The 24,049-nt window shown below is 32.2% G+C and overlaps 1 protein-coding gene across 1 annotated transcript in view; it reads left to right on the plus strand.

Moving 5' to 3' along the window:
* The first annotated feature begins 32 nt into the window (after window positions 1-32).
* Window positions 33-24,049, plus strand: part of LOC149904870 (very long chain fatty acid elongase 7-like) — a 51,014-nt gene continuing 26,997 nt past the window's right edge. The window contains exon 1 of the mRNA XM_090106959.1: window positions 33-193. Coding sequence (XP_089963085.1) covers window positions 187-193 — 7 coding nt within the window. The 5' untranslated portion in view covers window positions 33-186. The remainder of the gene's footprint in view (window positions 194-24,049) is intronic.

Raw genomic sequence — 24,049 nt, forward strand, 5'->3', positions numbered from 1 at the left:
ACTATCGATAAACAATTACAACACGAGTGACGTATCCATGACATACGTATGAATTGTCAGCTTATTATGTTATGTTCGTGCGCGCAGGTTGCATTAAGATATCGAGCGCGCGCGCAGCCCCACGGAGGCTCTTGTCGTTCTTGCTTTGTGCCGCAGTGAAGTCAGTGTTTTCATTTGGATTATAAGATGAATGGTGAGTTGAGAGTATCCATAATGAATATAAAATCGAATGAGTTTAGGGATTCAAGAGATTTAAATAGAAAATAAACGAAGTTACGTGTACATTGATAATAAATTTTATTACTATTTGCATAATAAAAAATGTACACAAGGAGTTACGAACGTGTTGTTTTTATCTAGTATGGAAACAATAAAAAGAACAAATCAAATAAATCAAAATAAAAAATCATTTATTGAACAATTTGTGGGTTAGGTACAAACATGTCACATTTGGACCCCAAACTAGGACAGCCTGTATTTTGGGGTCCTTCCTAAATGACTCAATAATAACAGAACTATAGCATAATAATATAATAACTTAAATAATGATTTAGGTAATTTACATAAGGAAAGGTTTAAGTTCTGAAATGCAAAGGATTTTTGCATTGCATTTTAGCTACTTTAACGTTATTAATTAAATTATTTATTAACTATGGCGTACAATAAAGTAAAATACTATTTGGATTACAAAAAATATTTTCAAATAACTGGTAAAATTAAAAAAAATTGCATTGAATCGAATGCCGTAATCACTGCTTTCTTTATTTTAACCGATTTTTTGCAAAAACGACAAAAGTTCAGAGTTCGTACCTTTTTTTTTAATTTTTTTTATTGACTAAGCTTCTTATTATAATTGCATATTACCAATATTAATTTGAAAGTGTTTCGCATGTAATTAATACGTTATTATTAGAGGGAATTTAAATTATTGACCATATTTCATTAAATAGGTTTATATTATTTTTTCTGCTTTATTCTTTATCACGGACTGACCTAAATTAAATATTATTAGTTATAAATAAAATGCTGCATTTTGCATTCAATTAATCAAGTAAAATCATCTCATTTTAATTTTATATTGACACTTGACAGTCAAGTACGAACTTAAAATATGCAATATACTTTTTCTTAATTTTTAAATATTGACTTATTAGTTTATTCTCAATTTCATTTCATGTATTATTTATGGTTTTAGTAACTATAATATATTTACATAAATGTTGATATTGAAAAAAAAAACATGTGATCTGTCCCTGTTCATCTATATTGTATAAAACTCAAAGGTGACTGATATAGTGATCTATCAACGCTCAGCCCAAACCACTGGACGTATCGGGCTGAAATTTGGCATGCAGGTAGATGTTAGGACGTAGGCATCCGCTAAGAAAGGATTTCCCGAAATTCTTGCGGGAACGGGGAAAAACGGAGATGCACGTACAAAGTCGTGGGCGGAAGCTAGTTTTACAATATAAAATACATGGAACACTCTTAATATATATTTCAGGGACTTCTATTATTAAGATCCAGGGTAGATAATAATATTAAAAAATAATTGGTAGTTTTACGAAATATCTTCTTTAATATACGGAACCTATATAATATAAATATAAATATATATAAATATAAATATAATATAAATAATAAATAATATAATAAATAATAAATATATTATAAAGGCGAAAGTTTGTAACGATGTATGGATGTATGGATGTTTGTTACTCTTTCACGTTAAAACTACTGAACCGATTACAATGAAATTTAGCACACATATAGAGGGTAACTTGGATTAACACATAGGATAGGTTTTATCCCGGAAATCCCACGGGAACGGGAACTATGCGGGTTTTCCTTTGAAAACGCGGACGAAGCCGCGGGCGGAAATCTAGTAATATAATATAACATAACATTTATATTTAAACAGAACACACACAAGTGAATGAAAAATTTAACAAAAGTTTTTATTGAATAAAATTCAGCTTGAACATTATGTCGGTTAATACAATTAAAGAAACTGCAAAAAATACAATAATTACTTAAAATGTACGGTTAATGTAAAATATAATAAAGATTAAACATGATTTTATGGAAAAATGTGTTTTATGGAAAAAACTAACAAAGATAATATTATGTTTCGGTTTCATTAAATTTATCTTTTTGTTTACAATGCTTTTTTTCATTGTTTTTTTACGATGCACGTAAAAATCGTAAAAAATGGTTGCTATATCTATACCAATATTATAAAGCTGAAGAGTTTGTTTGTTTGTTTGAACGCGCTAATCTCAGGAACTAATGGTCCGATTTGAAAAATTCTTTCGGTGTTAGATAGCCCATTTATCGAGGAAGGTTATTATAGGCTATATATCATCACGCTAAGACCAACAGGACCGGAGCCACGCGGGTGAAACCGCGGAGCGCAGATAGTTTATGATATAATTAAAAACCATCATAAAAACATGCAATTATATCAAATACTCTTATTTTTTGTAATAATCAGAAGAGAATATGCTCCTGAATAAAAAATAATAGCTTCATTCTTTTTTATTTCAATTTTGTTTATGCATATTCATTTAAAATATAAATTTATAATAAAACGTACTTTGTACATTATAATGTGGAAATATTTAATTATATGTAAGCGAATAAAACTTACTAAAAATACAAATTATGAAAACTGTCTTAATTTTAATAACTGACCGGTTGACTGACCGGTTGGCTTGGTTGGTAGTAGCCCTGCCTTCAAAGCCAGAGGTCGTGGGTTCGATTCCCACCCGGGGCAAATATTTGTGTGATGAACATAGATGTTTGCTCTGTGTCTGGGTGTTAATTATCTATATAAGTATTTAATTAAAATTATATATATATGTATGTTTATCAGCCATCTGGTTTCCATAACACAAGCGAAAGCTTAGTATGGGATCAGATCGTGCCGTGTGTGAAAATTGTCCTGAAATATTTATTTATTTATTTATTAAATAAGCGATATTAGTCCTTGCTGTCTCGGGTTAGTTAATAATTACCAAAAAAGTATGGCATCTGTAAGTACTACGTAATAGGCAATGTAGTTTACGTGTGTTTTAAGATTTTTATAACTTTTGTCATATTATTATATTAGATATTAAAATATGTAAATTTAAAACATAACATTTGTATTAAGCGACTATATTATAATGAGATAAAACTACACTGTCTGGTCATGATGTTAAAAATGGCTTGTTATTAAAGACTTAAGTATACAGTACATTAGCACATTAGAATGCTTGGAAGGATTCAACATTATTAATAAAACTTATAAACAATGCAGTTTTAAAGATTTAAACAAACATAGAGAAAGCGGGAAGAGACTTTGTCTGATACTATGTAATGATATAATAATATTATGAAGGATGGCAGCTATCTATACTAATATTATAAAGCTGAAGAGTTTGTTTGTTTGTTTGAACGCGCTTATCTCAGGAACTACTGGTCCGATTTGAAAAATCCTTTCGGAGTTAAATAGCCCATTTATCGAGAAGGCTAAAGGTATATATATCATCACGCTAAGACCAACAGGAGCGGAGCAATGCGGGTAAAACCACAGGGCATAGCATATGTAATATTTATGACAATTCTAAGATATTTCTAGATCTAGATTCCTGTGCGTTAATTATTTGATGATTAATTGAAAGTATTTATGTTCCTATAAATTAATATAAATTGGATAAACCATAGCAGGTCATTAATTTTCATTAGTACTTATTATTTCCTTGTATTTTAATGATTTGATATGAATAATTAAGTGCATTAACATTATTAATTATTAAATATAAATTCCTTAATAATTTATATTTAGAACTGTTCTCTTTCATATACAATATAATGTATATTGTAATAAATAAATATATAAATAAATATTTCAGGACAATTTTCACACACGGCACAATCTGATCCCATACTAAAGTTTCGCTTGTGTTCTGGAAACCAGATGGCTGATAAACATACATATATAATTTTTAATTTAATATTTATATAGATAATTAACACCCAGACACAGAGCAATCATCTTTGTTCATCACACAAATATTTGCCCCGGGTGGGAATCGAACCCGCGACCTCTGGCTTGGAAGACAGGGCCACTACCAACCAAGCCAACCGGTCAGTCGTAATACATACAGTGGTGGTCACATAATTAAAGACACCCCCGAATTGACCATAAAAGATTTACATTAGGAAGTACAATTATCTGAAAAAGGTATTTAATCTAGTATTATTTTTATTAAACCATACAAGACAATATGTTCTTTAAAATGAGGGACAAAAAATAGTTATATTCCTTGTTAGTTTCGACACTTGCTCTCTGTGGGAATGTAACACAAACTTTGTTAACGTACGTGTAGCTGGCCACTTAATTAAAGACAAAAGAAATGAGTTATTATTTTTATAAATAAAAAGAAACGGCATTGTGCTTTACTTCGTTTTGTCGCGTAATTTCATAAATCGTTGACACTCTAATTTTTTTGGGTATTTTTAACTTTTAAAATTAAAATTCATACGTTTAATAGTTTTAATATCAATTATTATGGTTAAAAACAAGAGTTGCGACTCGTCCACAAGAAAAAATATTTTTAACTTCCATGATACTTAAACTGTTCCAAGGATATGGTTATGAATGCTATAAAACATGTCAAGATGTTCCACACGACCGAAAACGTACTCAGAAAAGCAAAACCAAGTGAAACTACTCGGCCGAAAGATTCAAAAATGGTGTTGTTGGCTAAAACGATCCATTTAAAGGGTCGGAACTGATACAGTTCAGAGTTGTATGGTGCAGCAGGCTTGAAGGGGGTGTCTGCAAGGACAATTAGACGGAGACTGTGTGAGGAAAACTTGCACTGAAGAGTAGGTATCTCGGAAAGTACCACTTTTGAAAAAACAAAATGTGAAGGCAAGATTTCACTTTGCTACAAAATACGAACACTGGACTGAACGAGAATGGAACATGTGCTGTTTTGGCATGAAACTAAGATTAATATGTTTAATTCTGTCAGAAAACAATATGTAAGACGCCATCTCAATAAGGAAATGGATCCAAGATACTCTAAAAAGTAGTCATACATGGGGGTGGAAATATCAAAGTGTGGCGCTGTTTTTCTGGACTTGGTGTTGGACCTATCAAAAAGACAGAAGGCAACATGGATAAATTCCAGTACAAGTATATTTTAGAGCAATCCATGCTGCCCTATGCAGATGAAAATTTACCTGTTGTTTGGACTTTTAAACACGATAATAATCCTAAGCACACAGCAAAAGTAGTGAAGTGCTCGTTAAGGAACCAATCTGTAACTGTTTTGGATTGGCCCCCCTACAGTCCGGATTCAAATCCGATCGAAAACTTATGAAATCAAGAAAGAAAGAAGTCGCGGCAAAGCGATCATCAAACGTCGACTACCTTTGCAAAGCATTTTCGAAGAATGGAACCAATTTAGTGATGCAACTTGAACAAAATTAGTTGCTTCAATGCCCAAGAGATGTAAACCGTCATTACTGCCAAAGAATATGCAACCAAATATTGAAAAGTGTAAAAATGTTTTGTAAATACGTCAGGTATTTTGTGTTGTAAAAATAATCTCATTAAAATAATAATTTTTTATATTTCTTATAAGCGAGTCTAATGTCTTTAATTATATGGCCAGACCTTTGCTAGGTTAAAACTGCTAGTAGTAAGGATGAACCGAATAAAATCTAACAAACCGACAAGTTTTGTAGATAAAATTTAATTTAGCATTAGACAACACATACATGAATATTTTAAAATTATTTAACAAGTTCCAATGGTAGTGTAAAAAAAAATTTTGAGAGAAGTGTCTTGGGTAGTATAAAATGTTCTTAGTGTCTTTAATTATGTGACCACCACTGTATATATAAAAAATGATATAAAATATATGGTGATATAAAATGTTATCAAACTAGTTTATAATGGATTTCTTCTTCTGAAACATTAAAATATTATATTTCATATAAAATTACCAGTACCTATTTTAATACTTTTCTATCCTCACATACTAATTTATGTCTTCCCAGAGATGCTACTACTATTTTTTAATTATCTAGGTACAATTATCTAGATAAATATAAAAAAAGTATAGCTACTTTCAAAAGTTACTAAATAAAATTGCACAAATATACCTCAATTCAATTCTACTTCTTTAAATCTGCACATAAAATTCCATATTCAAACACTATCAAACCCTTTTAACTCTTAAAAAAACTGTGTGCGTGTACTAGTGTACACGTAAGAAGTGAAACTTCTTTATAACCTTATTTTTCAAAAAATAATTTACTATATGCAACTTTACAGAAATACGAATCACGCGTGGTAGGGATAAGAAAAAGATGGCGCGTAACGGAAAAATGTCACGCGTAACGAGAAAATGTTACACTAAATTTTTTTCCAACCCCGATAAAGAAGTTTCACTTCAAAAATCGTGTCCTATAAAGCGTATCGGTAAACATATCTACATGTAATTCAAGCCCTATCTCCGATTTCGGCTTAAGCCATAGTTCATACCGCTCGTTCAGACCGCCTCCTTGGTACAGTGGTTGACGCGTGAGCGTAGAACCGAGGGTCCTGGGTTCGATTCCCGGTGGAGACGAAGAAAAAAAAATGTCTCGGTCTGGTAGGACACAGAAGGCTGATCACCTACTTGTCCCTAAAGAAAATCGATCAGTGAAACAGATGTATGCATAATGCATCTGCCCCTTACCCCACTACGGGGATACGGGACTCCACACATAGTTCATAAGATTATTTACACTTTCCTTTACAATTCATACCAGTAAGACACGGTCAGTGTATTAGGGTTAGTTGAAGGTAATTCAGGGCTAGAGAACAGGTCAATGGATATAATGTACTGGATAGAGCACATGCGATTGTGTGTCGGGTTGAGCGAAATACACTTAAACTGTCGCAGTTCTTTCTGATTTTATAAGGTTTTAATATGGATGTTTAAAAAGATTTAAATATATAATATAATAATATAATAATAATAATATAATAATATAATAATGTATCATATATACGATGTTAAAATATATCACATGCAGACGGCGATTAATAATTGATTAATTATAATTTCATATTTTATTCTATGTTGAAATCTTATTTATCTTCAAAGTCTAATTTACTATCTCACCCATCTAGGTGATGCAAGTAATCATCTGATTACTTGCATTATAACTAAACAAAACAATAAAAAACTAAAAAAAACGTTATTAATATGAAATCCAACTAAATCCAATAATAATCAAATTATCGTAGAGCATGACACGATTTTTTTAATAAAAATATTTTACTTGCTCCTTCTAGTTCATTACGTGATCTTTGACGATCAGCTGTCGTTAGGACAACTGACAAGTAGGTAAGTAGGCTTTCATGCTTCATAACCATTGTACCTTTATTGGAAACGTTAGAAAAGGAATATCTGTTAGAAAGGCTTTCGCTTGTTTCCGCCCGCGGCTTCGCCCGCGTTTTCAAAGAAAAACCCGTTCCCGTAGGATTTCCGGGATAAAACCTATCCTATGTCCTTTCTCGGGTATCAAAATATCTCTATACCAAATTTCATGCAAATTGGTTCAGTAGTTAAGGCGTGATTGAGTAACAGACAGACAGACAGAGTTACTTTCGCATTTATAATATTAAGTATGGATGTAGATACATAATATACAGGGTGACTGGTAATTCGACGTGATCCTTCAAAGGAGTTATACTAGAGGTCATTTGCAACAAATTAAGTCCAGCTAACCAGGGGTCAAAAGTGGATGGTTATTGAGCTATGATCCTTTTCTTTTTGAGGTGATGCAAGTTTTGGGCAAGTTTTTTTTAAAACTACTCGCTCATTCTTCGGCTTTCAAAAAAACATCAATTGAATGTTAACAGTGTAGTAGTTTTTTTATTATAATTAATTGTTTTTGGCAAAAAGGCAGAAAATTTTCATATCAAATTCCGTCATAGCTCAATAACCATCCATTTTTGAGCCCTGGCTAACTGGACTTAATTTGTTGCAAATGACCTCTAGTATAACCCCTTTGAAGGATCACGTCAAATTACCTGCAGTCACCCTGTATAATAAATTCTCGTGTCACAATGATATTTACCATACTCCTCCGAAACTACTGGATAGATAGATTCTCATGAAATTTTGTCTGTCTATTGGGTAGATTTGAGAATCGACCAACATCTATTTTTTCATTTCTCATAAAATGTAATGTTAGGAAAATTAATTTTAACAAAATTATTTGTAGTTTAAAATAATATTATCCTTATTTAACTGAATACCTAAAAGTGGTCAATTACGTGATTGTTTTTATTCTGTTGCTACATTACTTTGTATGTGTGTGAGAGATTGTATGTATGTGTAGCTATACGCCTGGATGAATGTTGTTGCAATATTGTAATTAAATATAATATTATAATGTAGGTAAGTATCACGTACACTAACATGGGTAATATACGAGGAATTTTTATCACAAATTGTGTGCAAATAAATTTAAATCTTTCCTTTTAAACTCAAAAATCGCCCAGTTGTATATATTTTTTTTTAACAAAAAACTAAATACCACCCTCAAATTTTCGAAACTTAACCAATTTTAAATATGAATAGGTACATATGGCAGGCTTTCAAATAAAAAAAGATTTATCAAAATCGATTCACCCAGTCAAAAGTGCTGAGGTAATAGAGCAACAAAAACATAAAAAGAGCGTGTGTGACGAACACACGTGTTAGAAGTGAAACTTCTTTTGCAAGATTCAAGGATACCAAAAACGTCGCCTTACTCCATGACCTGACGGGATTGCCATGACGCGACCTTTATTCGACTGTTTTTCTAAAGTGAAAAATTAAGAACCTCCTCCTTTTTTTTGTCGATTAACAGTGATGTTTAAAACAAGGAAGAAAAATGTTAAAATATGCATATTATATACTGCGCAGTGAATTATCCTATTTGCAATAATACCGATATTTATTATATCATAGTCATACGGAAGATGGTTCTACTATGTTTATATAATACGGTTGATCGGATGTGAAGAACCTTTATTTTTCCACTACCTATTATAATTGAGCTATGACGCATTTAAAATCTAGACTAGTGTTATGTTACTATTGTTTACATCTCGTTTGATTTTTCTTACAAATAGTAGGTATAAATCTTATCTTATCTTATCTTAATCTTAATACTATAATAAAGGCGAAAGTTTGTATGGATGTATGGATGTATGGATGTATGGATGTATGGATGTTTGTTACTCTTTCACGTAAAAACTACTGAACCGATTACAATGAAATTTAGCACACATATAGAGGGTAACTTGGATTAACACATAGGATAGGTTTTATCCCGGAAATCCCACGGGAACGGGAACTATGCGTGTTTTCCTTTGAAAACGCGGGCGAAGCCGCGGGCGGAAATCTAGTAATAAATATTTCAAGACAATTTTCACGCACACACCACGATCTGATCCCATACTAAGCTTTCGCTTGTCAATATAACTTAATATGTAACTTATATCTAACTACATAACATAAACCATTTCGAACATGCAACGATAAGGAAAAATCCTTTAAAAAATCAAGTGTGTCCATAACAATACTCATATAAAAGCACTGTATTCTTTATAATAAGAAAGAAGCCTTGAGATATAGTGTTTCGTAAAAATATGACCTAGAACTTTGCCGATGAAATTGTCGTAAGTTTTTTAATAGTTATTCAGATATATGCGTGATTCATATTGCGTAAAGTCTCATCTGCTGACTATTGCTTGTATATTTACTAGCTGTACCTCGCGGTTTTACCCGCATTGCTCCGCTCCTATTTGTCTTAGTTTGATGATATATTATAGCCTATTATAGCCTCACCGAAATAATTTTTCAAATCGGATCAGTAGTTCCTGAGATTAGCGCGTTCAAACAAACAAACTCTTCAGCTTTATAATATTAGTATAGATGTACCTAGGTGTTTTTTTTACATGCTTTTATTAGCTATACTTGTATGTTTGTGTATAACAGACTCTCCTAGACTCGATTTTGACCTTTTTAAATAGACAGATTTAATTCAAACTTTGTACAATTATTATCAACTAGCGGTCCGCCCCGGCTTCGCCCGTGGTACATGTTTACGTTTTCTCTACATAAGAACCATCCTCGTACTTCAAGGAATATAATAAAAAAAGAATTATCGAAATCGGTTCAGCCGTTCTCGAGTTATGCGCTTACCAACACATTTTGCGATTCATTTTTATATATAAAGAAGATGATCTGTGACAATACAATAATTTCGTGAATTGGTTCGCTTAAACCAGTTGCAAAAAAAAAAGAACAAGCAGGTTTTTTTAGCCTAAGTATCTATATAATATTTTAGTACCTTTCATCTTATTCGTCCATTTATTTAAAACCGAAAGTGAAATGCAAATTTATTCACACCGGTTTAAAAAATTCCGTAGATTTTATTAGGAAGTAGATACAAAAATGCAAGTTAATTTATTGAGGTATAGTATAGTTGAAATGATAATTGTTTAATTTAATAAATCATTGCTTTTGTGGTTTGTTACTTATTGAATTAAATGCGATATAGTATGATTATTTTTATTGATTTTTTATTTAGATTATTATTTGATGATTTTATTTGTTTTTTGGGATTTTATTCTTCTCGTAGACAATTTATCAAGTTTAAGATGTCGGAATGCTTACACTCAATACACATATTATACAGGAACTTAAATAACTTAAACTTTAACAACAAATAATTATGCATGACTTCACCTTTAGTCATATAGGTACGGCATTTCAATCAAGCATTTCATCATTTACTTGAATATAAACAAAATCATATGATAATGAAAAAAAAAACAAGAAATGTTTCATTTCGCTCAAAATGCCCAAACTCTTTAAATGTTAAATGGTACCAAGGACTATTGATAAGTGGACCAAGGTGTTCACCGCTTGGTTTCGTAAAAATTAAATTGCGTAAATATTTACATGAAGTTATTAAAATAAACACAGATAGCAAATAATTAAAGTTTTATCCATAACTAGCTGTGCTCCGCGGTTTTACCCGCTGTGTTACGCTCCTGTTGGTCTTAGCGTGATATATTGCCTATAGCCACACTATAGCCTTACTCGATAAATGGGCTATCTAACACCGAAAGAAGTTTCAAATCGGACAAGTAGTTCCTGAGATTAGCGCGTTCAAACAAACAAACAAACTCTTCAGCTTTGTATAGATGTTTTGCGTAAGTTACATAGCCTCTATGAGCCTGCGTATTTTATACGCGTGAGACTTTGAAAACTATATTTTTTTTTGGTAATGTTATCTTTTGGTATTTGGTACGTTTTGTTCTTTTTAATTTGAGACTGAGGTATTATCATTAATTATTTAAAGCTAGTTTTAATAGTTTAAAAAATTTCAAGACAATGAAATTTTTTATGTGTTGAAATCATTCTCATGATGAGATAAGACATTATTTTCTAGCATGGTTGGAAGCTACAGCTAATGTTAATCTATACTAATATTATAAAGAGGAAAGGTTTGTAATTATATATGTATGGTTTTCACTTTTCACGCATAAACTACTGGACCGATTTCAAAAATTCTTTCACCATTAGAAAGCTGCGTCTTCACTGAGCAACATAGGCTACATTTCATTTTCAAAAAAATTAGAGATCCTTACTAAAAATGCAATAATGTAACCCAAGGTGTAAAAAATTCCTTATTAAAAATTGAGTCATCGCGTGCGTCATTAATTATTCCTTGAAGTACGAGGATGGTTCTTATGAAAATAAAAGTAAACATGTAGGTACCACGGGCGAAGCCGGGGCGGACCGCTAGCACAATAATATAATATAATATACAGGTTATAGCTAATAACCAAAGTATGTAATTTATATATAGGATTGAGATAGTTCTAACTTCTATCGAGGCTTATATAATTATGTACAAATCTGTTCAGTTATTTAGAAGTTCTCGATCTATACTTGGTTATATTTATCATATAAGTTTATAGTATGATATTAATTTTTTATGAAACGTTTTACAACGTTGGTCACGTTCCTATATAAAGTGTAGAGCCATCATGTACATACGATTAAGTATGTTTCAGTAAATGGATTGAAATCTATTTCATGGAAGGATTGTCTTTTCGGAAAAGCCCATGCCTTACTAATTGATATATCTATACTAATATTATAAAGCTGAAGAGATTGTTTGTTTGTTTGAACGCGCTAATCTCGGGAACTACTGGTCCGATTTGAATAATTCTTTCGGTATTAGATAGCTCATTTATCGAGGAAGGCCATAGGCTATATATCATCACGCTACGACCTACAGGAGTGGAGTGGGTGAAACCGCGCGGAGCAGCTAGTTAATAATAATTGATGAATTAGTTTCCAATGGAAAAGTCCGGTGTTTCATCCATTACGTCTTAATTTTTACCGTCTTACCCATCTTTAACCGTGGGAAATTTATATTTACCGTACTTATTAGTCATAATTGATTCTCGGTTAGTGATTATATTATGACATTCCTTATAAACTGGTACATTATTTACCCTACAACTGATAAATTTAATTAGACCATCACTACATAATATAAAAAAGTCCCTGTCGATGTATACCCGTCAATATATGTATGCTTAAATCTTTAAAACTGCGCAACGGACTTTGATGCGGTTTTTTTTAACCCTAGATTACTACCCTTCGTCGATTCGACGACGCGTCACCAAAAAAATCGCTATAACTTTTAGGCGCGCGACCGTATGGTTTTCTAACTTCAGCTAATCTCAGCCGACCCATTGCTCTTGCGATGGACGGTAGTGCTTTGTGTGTGGAAGGTCCACACGCGCTGTACCAGCAACCATGGCTCGTCACATCGACGAAGGTTAGTATTAACGTAACTTTTCGTACTATTTAGTTAAGTTAAAATTATGTTATTTTATCTTTTATAATGGTGCCTATTATTTTATTTTTTAGATACGATTCATGTGTTATTATTAGAAGTCGAAAGCGATGAGGAAAATTCATCTGCGAGAGAGCCTGAAGACCATTTTGAGGCTGATGAGGCATGAAATGGAGTGGGTGATGATGAAGTTTCTATTGTAAATAAAGAGAAATTTCCAGATCAAGATTATGAGGCATGTAGTAATACATCTGCCCACGTGACATTGAAGACAAAAAACGTAGCACTTCAGCTGACCCAAGTGATTTGATTATAAGACCATCACGTACCATTCTTCTTGGGAAAGATAAACACATATCGTCACCACAATAGTCAAGGTCACAAAGCAGAAGGCCTTCAAGGAACATAGAAACATAACACGAGGGCCTGTACGGTTTTTTCAAGATATTTTAGATCCTCTTCCATGTTTTTCAGGTATAATTACTGATGACATTACTGATACTCTGCGGGACTCAATCACATAAATTTTAAACATGCCAGAAAGAAGTAATATGAATGTTATAAATGAGACTGAGCAAAGTAATGATGCTTATGTCCCTCCACAGCAAAATAAAAGAAACATAAATATGCTATATGTCCCACCGCAAAGCAAAGGTAGACTAAAAATAGGTGCACTAAGTGCAAAAAATCGTTGTGTGCGGAACACAAACTTGATGTGTGTCACAAATGTTTTAGATCCTAAGCTATTATCAAAATTATATTTTTTATTAATTTTTCAGATATTATTTTTACAATTAAAAGTTTATTTCGAGCAATTTAGTGGTATATATTATGTGTACGAATTTTTCAAAAATTTTAAGAACTTTCATAAAGCATGTAAACTATGATCTCATTTTGATGACTGTTTGAATAAAAAATATGGTAATATAAGTATTTTAATATTTTTATATGTAGATTAATACATTGTCCTTAAAATAAAAACATAACTACAAATATATTGTTTTAATTAAACCCCTTAATCCCCTCCAATAAAAAGCGTAGTCGAAGCGACGAAGGTTAGTATTAAACGGTGAAAAATAAGGTTAGTGTTCTAGGGTTAATAAAAAGAGCGAATCTCGATGAAGGTTTAAGTTACAACAATTATATAATCGAGTAAGTTTTACAGAAAGTGGGTGAAGCCGCGGGCGGAAAGCTAGTACTTATAATAAAATACATAGTTACTACGGAAAATTTTAAAATATAATGAATGAAACTTCTTTAAGGTCGTATAAGATATTAATCCGTTAAAAACGTTTGATTTCTAAATCCATACGTATGAAGAAACGTATAAATTTTTCATTAACTGCGTAAGAAAAATGTACTCTACTTTAATGAGGCAATCGCCCATTGTTTTATTATTTTCTCACTGTTCCGAATTACCACATGGCGTGATTGACATATATACAAGGCGATATAAGATAATATGCATCTATGGCTTCATATTGAATCCATACTAATATTATAAATGCGAAAGTAACTCTGTCTGTCTGTCTGTTTGTTACTCAATCACGCCTTAACTACTGAACCAATTTTCATGAAATTTGGTACTTATAGAGATATTTTGATACCCGAGAAAGGACATAGGATAGGTTTTATCCCAGAAATCCTACGGGAACAGGTTTATCTTTGAAAACGCGGGCGAAGCCGCGGGCGGAAAGCTAGTAATAATATAATTAACTAGCTGTTGCCCGCAGCTTCGCCTGCATGGAAAAGATAAATTTTCATGGTACAAACTTCCATCACCTATTTTATCCCCTTGGGGGTAGAATTCTTTGTTAGCGGATGCCTACTTCCTAACATCTACCTGAATGCCTAGCCCGTGCGTCCATGCATCCAGTGGTTTGGGATGTGCGTAGTGATCTCACTATGTCAATTGTCAGTCAGTCACCTTTGAGTTATATAGATGATAGTTATTTAGATGATATTAAAATACGATTTTATATTGATTATCACCCGTATCTGACATTGTAAGATTGAAGTTGATAACATAGGTACTGAACTTGTATTGTGATTGTAATAAGTACTTCTAATACAAAGAATACTGAGTTTTGAACAATGAAAATTCGATAAGTGATAACGATTTTTGCACAGGATTTTTTATATCAAACAGAATAAAGTGTGAGTTGATACCACGAGAAATTTAGTTCAAACGAAGGTTCAAAGGTTACTTACTATCCAGAATGTCATATATAAATAAATAAATACCTAAATATTTCAGGAGATTTTTAACACACGGCACCATCTGATCCCATACTAAGGTTTCGCTTGTGTTATAGAAACCAGATGGCTGAGAAGCATACTTATATAATTTTAAATAAATGCTTATATAGATAATATTAACACCCAGACACAGAGCAAACATTCATCACACTAATATAAATTTGCCCTGGGTGGGAATCAAACCCACGACCTCTGGCTTGGAAGCCTGGAAGGAAGGATCACTACCAACCAAGCCTACCGGCCGGCAATTAGTATCCTTATAAAACATGTAAATAAACAAGCATAGATATTATAAAGAATATAGTTATTACAAAAGCTCGCGTCTGTCGCATCTCTTTAGTTATTTAGATGAAGTAGGCCACTTGCGAACTCTATAATATGACTCCAATAATCTTCTTATCTTATATATGAAAATGAATCGCAAAATGTGTTGGTAAGCGCATAACTCGAGAACGGCTGAACCGATTTCGATAATTCTTTTTTTATTATATTCCTTTAAGTACGAGGATGGTTTTTATGTAGAGAAAACGTAAATATGTACCACGGGCGAAGCCGGGGCGGACCGCTAGTCACTATCACTACATAGTATAAAACAAAGTCGCTTTCCCTGTCCCTATGTCCCTATGTCCCTATGTCCCTTTGTACGCTTAAATCTTTGAAACTACGCAACGGATTTTGATGCGGTTTTTTTTAATAGATAGAGTGATTCAAGAGGAAGGTTTATATGTATAATAACATCCATGAAATAGTGGAGAAGTACTGTTATTTTTGAGGTTTCTAATGTGATGTCGTAAAAAATTACATTTTTTCCGCTTATATTGCAAACGCAGGCTGAACCCTACGAGTTTTATCAAAATAATGTACTAAGTATTATACACATTGAAAAGGTCTACAGAAAAGTCCGCGATGGTATATGTCTATCTCTTATGGATAACCCACAATAACATTTTTTTGTCATTTACTTTTTACGACAAATAATAGCTAATTTTCGAAGCGATTTTCACCAATACAGCATTAATCCTTAACCAATTAAATACCTTGAATACATTGTTCATTTAATATAGATCTATATGGCCCTTTACACCGTATGATTTAAGTGAATATTTTCGAAGATATTACAGATTTAAAAATTGCGGGACGTAGCATTTGCGGCGGTACCGGCCGGCCGGGCCGCTATGTTTTTATATACAACGTTCACAGTTTTTCTGTAGTGTATTATTTTAGTATCAGCATTGCTGATTGCACCCGTGCGAAGCCGGGGCGGGTCGCTAGTAATTGAATAAATTGAAATTATTGAATAAGTAAAAGTATTATTAAATTACTGGAATATTGTTCTAACTCACACACAGAAGCTCTAAACCTGTTTACAATCGTTCACTATCGTAACAATGCAAATTTTCCATAAAAAATGTTTAATTATTCGCAAGGGTAATTTCTCAATCCATAGAAAGGTTTAAACTTTAAAGTAAACACGGTTTACGTAATGTTAACCTTGAGAGTGTTATGATGCACTCTGACGGTGAAAGCAGGCGTGCGTAAATCGGTGTCAGGTTCACTGTTAAGTTTTAATGGCATGTGTATTCTTAATTAGTTTTAAAAGTGTGTTGTCGATCTGATCAAAACAGTTTCTTTTAATTCATTTGTTACCTATGCATTATTTTTTTTTAATATGAGCATTTTGCGCTGTTTCTCTATATCTTAATATATATATAAATCTCGTGTCACAATGTTTGTCCTCAATGGACTCCTAAACCACATAACCGATTATAATAAAATTCGCACACCATGTGCAGTTCGATCCAACTTGAGAGATAGGATAGTTTAAACATGTAGGTACCACGGGCGAAGCCGGGGCGGACCACTAGTGTAAGTATAAAGCTTGCCGAATTTTATACTCCCCCCTAAGAGTTATTTTCGTAAGAAGGGGTAGGTACAAAGTTTTTGGATATCGAATTTTGTAACGGACGAGCCTCTAGAGTCTAGCCTGAGGTAAAGAGGTCTTTAACATCTCCATTTTCCTATATTAATAACCTAGACCTATAGACCGATTTAAAATGATTTTACGTATTCAGAAATCATATATTACCGTAGCATGTGTTTGCAACCTAATGTGTCATTATCATACATTACATTTCAGTTTTTATACTGTAACATAGGAAAAAACAAAGGTGTTTTGCTGATTAAATATCGTGCAATAGGCCCAATAAACAATGGACCATTAACTCTGAGGCCAGTGGCTCATGCATAATATTTTATCAGAGAATTTGTTTAAATACGTCGTGTCGCAATATGCAAGGTCAGTACACCGTCGATGACCATTTGGGTGTTTTGATTATTTTTAACGCGCCTTTATTAGCTTCACCTGTTTGTACTAGCTTTCCGACCGCGGCTTCGCCCGCGTTTCTAAAGAAAAACCCGCGTATAAACGGAGAGATTTAATTCAAACTTTAAACACTCAAGGTTCGGTGGCAATACAATAAATTTATGAGCTTAAGCGGTTAATTTTTAACTGTATTAATTAGGCATTAATTTTGTGAGCCACTTCCAGAAAACTAAGAAATAATTATTGTACTTATTGTGAAATTTTTAATGAAATACAATGGAAAGGAAATAGTTGGAATTAGTTACTTTTCACAATCAATCAAAATGATTTAATTTTAATTCAATTTTTCTTTTCAATCATTTCAATGCACATTTGTTTATAGTTTTTATTGTCCAATGTGCCTTGTAGTTGTTAAGGCATGTCTTAAAATGAATTAAAAAGTCCAATTTTCATGGTCTATACCATTTCTTATTAATAGTTTTATTAAAAGTTTTTTAACATAAAACTCTCTTTATTCAATGCATATTTTGTCTAACCACGCGTTACTTAATTCACAAATCACAACAATTCATAATTACCATCGATTAGTATTTTTAGACACTTTTACCAAAAGGCTAAGGCTATAAAAATAGATGTACGTTGACCTCCATTGCAAATCTGCAAGTCATTATATCTTTGCATCATTATCATAGTATTTCGATACACAACACAGTCTGAATGACTCTAATTTGACAATTGACCAGTAGTTTTAAAGATAACTCGTGCATTGACCTACATTTTTCACATTTCTTTTGCAACTCAAAGTTAGATCTTGCTTAAACACTCAAGTAACTGTAGTATTTAAGTGTAAATTAACTTTGCATGCTGATTTAATAAAGTAACGTTGAAGAAAAATAATAGTGGTTCTTAATGTACCTATTAACTTTATCTGTAACTTTACAGAAACATTATGAACCGCTTTAGTTCAGTGGGTGACTCGTGAGCGTAGAATCGAGGGGGCCCTGGGTTCGATACCCGGTGGAAGAAAAAATTTTCTCGGTCTGACAGGACACCCAAGGCTGATCATCTAGGTACTTGTCTCAGAAGAAAATCGATCAGTGAAACATATGTATGAATAATTACCCCATTTGGGGACCTGGGACTTTTACTTACTTTGCAGAAGAATTTTGCCTAATGACGCACCCACGAATGTATATAATACAATTAAATATATTTGTTAATACATATTGACCAAGCATATATCGAAAATATTCAAGGGTAATGACATTGACTGTACCATTGAGTTAAGTAACTAGGCCTTGTGATATTACGTTAGTTTCGAGTCCCCAGTAGGTGCGAAATCCGAAAGACCGTGACATGCAGAAATCAAAGCAAATAATGTGGGAACGATTAGAATCTTTGGCATTCTGAGTAGTTACACTATGAATGTATTTGATTATAGTAAATATTGGATTATCTTTTCGCGAACTGACAAAACGGGCGCAGCTATAAGTTAAGACTTTTTCGAATTTTCCCTGTAATTGCCTGTTTCTTTTTTCTATAAGAATCTTTTAGGGATTAATATGGAAAATAGGAAAAATATACATGAAAATATAATAATTTTGTTCGTTGATAATTGGCCTACCACAGGAACTAGGAATTTCTTTTTATAGGTAAGTAAAAAAGAAGCATGGACTATTTAATAGCTCGTCTGGTAGGAATTTATCACACTCACACTTTTTATTATTTATTCTGGTATTGTTAATTTTCATAAAAATAATAATTTTATTTATTTTCGTTAATTACTTGTAAGATTGTAAGAATTTAGGGTGTTTCACTTAAAGTGAGATAAAAAAACAATCATAAAATCCTATATTAGGTATAAAGAATGTAGAAAAATTAAAATAAATTATTAGAACTCGTTACACAAGACTATTAAATAATAATAATCAATTAATAGTCAGCGCTTTATGAATGATCTCGAAATACATGTGTGTGGAAATATTTACATAAATAATACGTGTTTGTAAACAATGACGGTATAATTGTTTCTTATGGTTTGATATGTGAATTACTCTTCTCAAGGTTGCTTGAAAGATCATGGTATATTTTGCATTTTTATTAGAATAAACATTTACAATCGACTTCAAAAAAAAATCAATATTTTTTTTAACTTTTTGGGTTTGTTACCTCAGAACCAATGAACAAATTTTGATGATTCTTTATTATTTGAAAGTTGTGCCTTCCGGTTGGTTCAATTTTAACTTTTGTTCTGTTCGACAATCGAAGCGGTTAAGTTTTTTGTGCAAATAATAATTATTACTTAATAATACAATACTAATCATAATTTAAAAAGCTTGCTGCATCTTATTGTATTTATTTACTCATTATTAATAGGTACCATATTATTTTTGTATAACAACCTCCTATGCGACTTACCATAATGCTTTACAATATTCGGTCGGATTATACACAGTTTGTAAATAATCTTTCCATATTCGTCGGATTATAATAATAAATGCATTTGTTAAAAGCAGCTGCAGTCTTTGTTGTATTTGCAAGATTTTGTTGATAAATTTTGTTTTAGACACATGTGACAGGCAACCTGTGTTAATGAAATCAAAGGCAATGCTATGTTGAAATTTAAAAACCATTCTGAAGACAAGTTATTATAAAACCATATTATTAGGTTTTTTATGGCATGTATATGCTTATAGTTATAAAAAAACAGGAGATATTTTTAGGGGATCAAATAATATTTTCCCCTTTTTATTTCCTGCAATATTATCGGTATCAGTTTCATCAGTTATTTAGTTCATATTAACTCGATAATTTTATAATCTAAATTAAATAACAATACCTACTAGAATAATTCTTATTCATCCTCATTTACCTTGAGATTTACTTATAAAGGCAATTAATTAATGTTAACAATACGGTCACTAACCTTTTATAGGTAACGGAATGTAGACTATGATACAATATTAATCAATAGTATTGATAATAATGATTCGTTCGAAAGATGATCTTCTGGATTTTTTTTTTTTTTTTTTTACACAAATCGACCTAGTCCCACAGTAAGCTCAATTAAGGCTTGTGTTGTGGGTACTAGGCGAAGATAAATATAATATTTAATAAATACATATATATATATATATATATATATAAACACCCAGACCCAAGAACAAATAATTGAGTTCATCACACAAATATTTGCCCTGACCGGGGATCGAACCCGGGACCGTCGGCTCAGTAGGCAGTTACTTACCACTGCGCCAACCGCGTCGTCGAAAATATAATAATATTCTGAAAAACATTGCATATTTAAAGATTCTGTATAAGTGATCAATTGTTATTAAACATTTTTCAAATCACAACGAAACTGGCATGTTCTTAATTAAAAGTTCGACGACATGTGACAATTCGACTTGGCCAGCGTGGTGGATTATGGCCTGTACCCTCATAGGAGGCCCGTGTCCCAGCAGTGGGAACAAATATGAGTTGACTATGTTCAAGATCGTGCATTTGTTTTTTATTTATCTTTTACAAGTTAGATAGGTTAGGCATATTTAGTGCTATGACATATATGCATAACATAAACAAATAATTAATTCTTTTTATTTTAGAGCTAGGGATGTCTTAGTAAATAAGTAAAAGAACTATTATGATTCACACATGCATCTCAATCTAGGATTTTACTCATTGTTAATAATACTGAGTGAACAATAGGCTCGTTGTATGTATTTATGTCATAATGCAAGCCTGTACTGAGTAGGATCCAAGTGATACTTAACTTTGAAGTGGAATTCCTGATTGTGCCTTCATGATGCAATAATTGTATATTTTGCAAGGAAAAGCTGTATACAAAGGACATTAAAATTTTGGATTTTAATGATAGCCATTTCTGGCTCTTATACACTTTGCAATGATTATTATCTTTAATAAATAGGTTTCGAAATATATTTCCCTAAAATCGTTTGATGGCTCGTAATAAAGATAGACGTTTTTAAGCTATTAGGCCGCCAAATTGTACATTTATTTTAACTTTTAATTAAGTTACCTATCGTTTCTGTAAATGTTGTTTTGTGTGCATAAAGTCTTTTCTATTCTATTCTATTCTAAAGTTTAAAAAAATAAGGTAATTATGAAAAAATATTGAGAACTTTACGGGTCATCGATCCCTTAGGTCATGCACCTAATCTAATTCGACCAGATTTTCGGGTAACTACTTTTTTATTTTTAATGCCAAAATCCTGACTAAAAATAGTTTCATGTTTATTTTTGTATCAAACCGGTGTAATATTATAAATGAGAATCTTATAAAGCGGGATAAATTAAACCTGTATCGATACCGATATCTATAGAAAATAAAACAAAAGCGTTTGAAACGTGAGGTCACAAAAAATTCAAGTTTCATTAATAAATTAAATAGGTCCTTTTTATGGATTTTAGACGCACGCGATGACAGAATTTTTTTTTAAGGAATTTTTTACACCTTAGGTTATACTTATTGTTGCATTTTTGGTAATGTTCTAAAATTTTTTTGAAAATGCAATATAACCTATGTTGCTCAGTGAAGATGCAGCTTTCTAATGGTGAAATAATTTTTGAAATCGGTCCAGTAGTTTATGCGTGAAAACCATACATACAATTTAAACATAATTTAATTTTAAATTATTATAGATTATAGAATTATAGACTTATTTGAAACCGTACTTACCTGTTGTATTGAGTAAGAACTCTTTACTTTGCGCATTTATATTCTTGTAGGTGTTTTTAATAGCTCCATATATTTTGTTTCAAATTATCAAGCCTTCGACACATTGTGTGTTTTCATAATACCACTTAGAATAATATACATAAGAAATTTCGTAAAACTTACTTGTTAAAACTAAAATACACATAACATTATATAATTTGTAGAAGTACTTCACGACGAATAATATTATTACAGTATTTATTAAAATTAACGGTCGTTTATTACCAAAAGGCATGCAATTCGTTTTAAATTTTAATCATTATCAGACACTAGCTGTGCCGCGCGGTTTCACCCGCGTGGCCCCACTCCTGTTGGTCTTAGCGTGATGATATTTATAGCACAGACTAATAATAATATACTACGTATACAAATTATAGCCTATAGCCTTCGTCGATAAATGGGCTATCTAACACCGAAAGAATTTTTCAAATCGGACAAGTAGTTCCCGAGATTAGCGCGTTCAAACAAACATACAAACAACCTCTTCAGCTTTATAATATTAAGTAAGTATAGATAATTAATTTACCACGTGGATTCATTCAAGCTGCATGATCTATTTATGTATATTATATGTAATTTATAAAATCATGAATCCATACTAATATTATAAATGCGAAAGTAACTCTGTCTGTCTGTCTGTTACTCAATCACGCCTTAACTAATTTGCATGAAATTTGGTATAGAGATATTTTGATACCCGCGAAAGGACATAGGATAGGTTTTACCCCGGAAATCCCACGGGAACGGGAACTATGCGGGTTTTTCTTTGACTGCGCGGGCGAAGCCGCGGGCGGTAAGCTAGTCTCAAATACTTTTTAATTTGTAGTCCAACCACACATTAAGTTACTACTCCACTATCATTTACAGAGTAAAAAAAAACAGTGAAAAATCAGTAAATACTTTAATTAAAGAATAAAAACAACGGTATACTCATAATCCACTACTGCATAATTAATCTATAAAAAATTAAAAAGTTGTTCTTGCATCACGACACGACTCCGACACGACTTTCTGTTTTCGGACTTCCGAACGACCTTGCATGCGTGGTGCGGACTAGGCGTGGGTCCATCGAATCTCATTTTGGTATGCGATAATTACCGGATCGACTTTGACACGTATAATATGTGGGTTATTCGGCCGGTTTGTTTTTGGTTCAATGTATTGTATCGTATTATTATCTTGTTATATGATGCTGTATATCGTTATTAAGAATAACTTTTCAATCTTATTTCTAATACAGATACAGTTTTACGCTGTCTTGTTGTTGAATTATACTAGCTGTGCTCCGCGGTTTCACCTGCAATGCTCCGCTCCTGTTGGTCTTAGCTAGATGACATAGGTAATATAGCATATAGCCTTCCTCGATAAATGGGCTATCTAACACCGAAATAATTTTTCAAATGTTCCTGAGATTAACGCGTTCAAACAAACAAACTCTTCAGCTTTATAATATTAGTACAAATTATCTTTGATTAATATTTATTAAATGCCTGAAAATTACTATGTGGATATATAATCAAGCAATATATAACATTTTTCGGCTTTTAGAGATGGAATACAGTATAATAATATAAAAATACGTATACAGGGTGTCCCACTATTGGTATACTAAGCGCGAAGGGACTTGTAGTTTTGCATACACTGATCACGTAAAAAATATTTAAACAACAAAATTACGTCAAAAATTTTTTGCGAAATTTTTCCTGAAAATCCATGTTTTCTTCTCTAGCTTCGCGCAACCGGCGTAAACCGCTTCTCTAATGTGAGCATTTTGTCTATGAAAACATAATCTTAAACGATAGCTC

The sequence above is a fragment of the Colias eurytheme genome, chromosome 11 (genome assembly GCF_061535395.1).
Source record: "Colias eurytheme isolate Ceu_HAF_F1 chromosome 11, ilColEury1 Martin Lab GWU primary, whole genome shotgun sequence".
Lineage (NCBI taxonomy): Eukaryota > Metazoa > Arthropoda > Insecta > Lepidoptera > Pieridae > Colias > Colias eurytheme.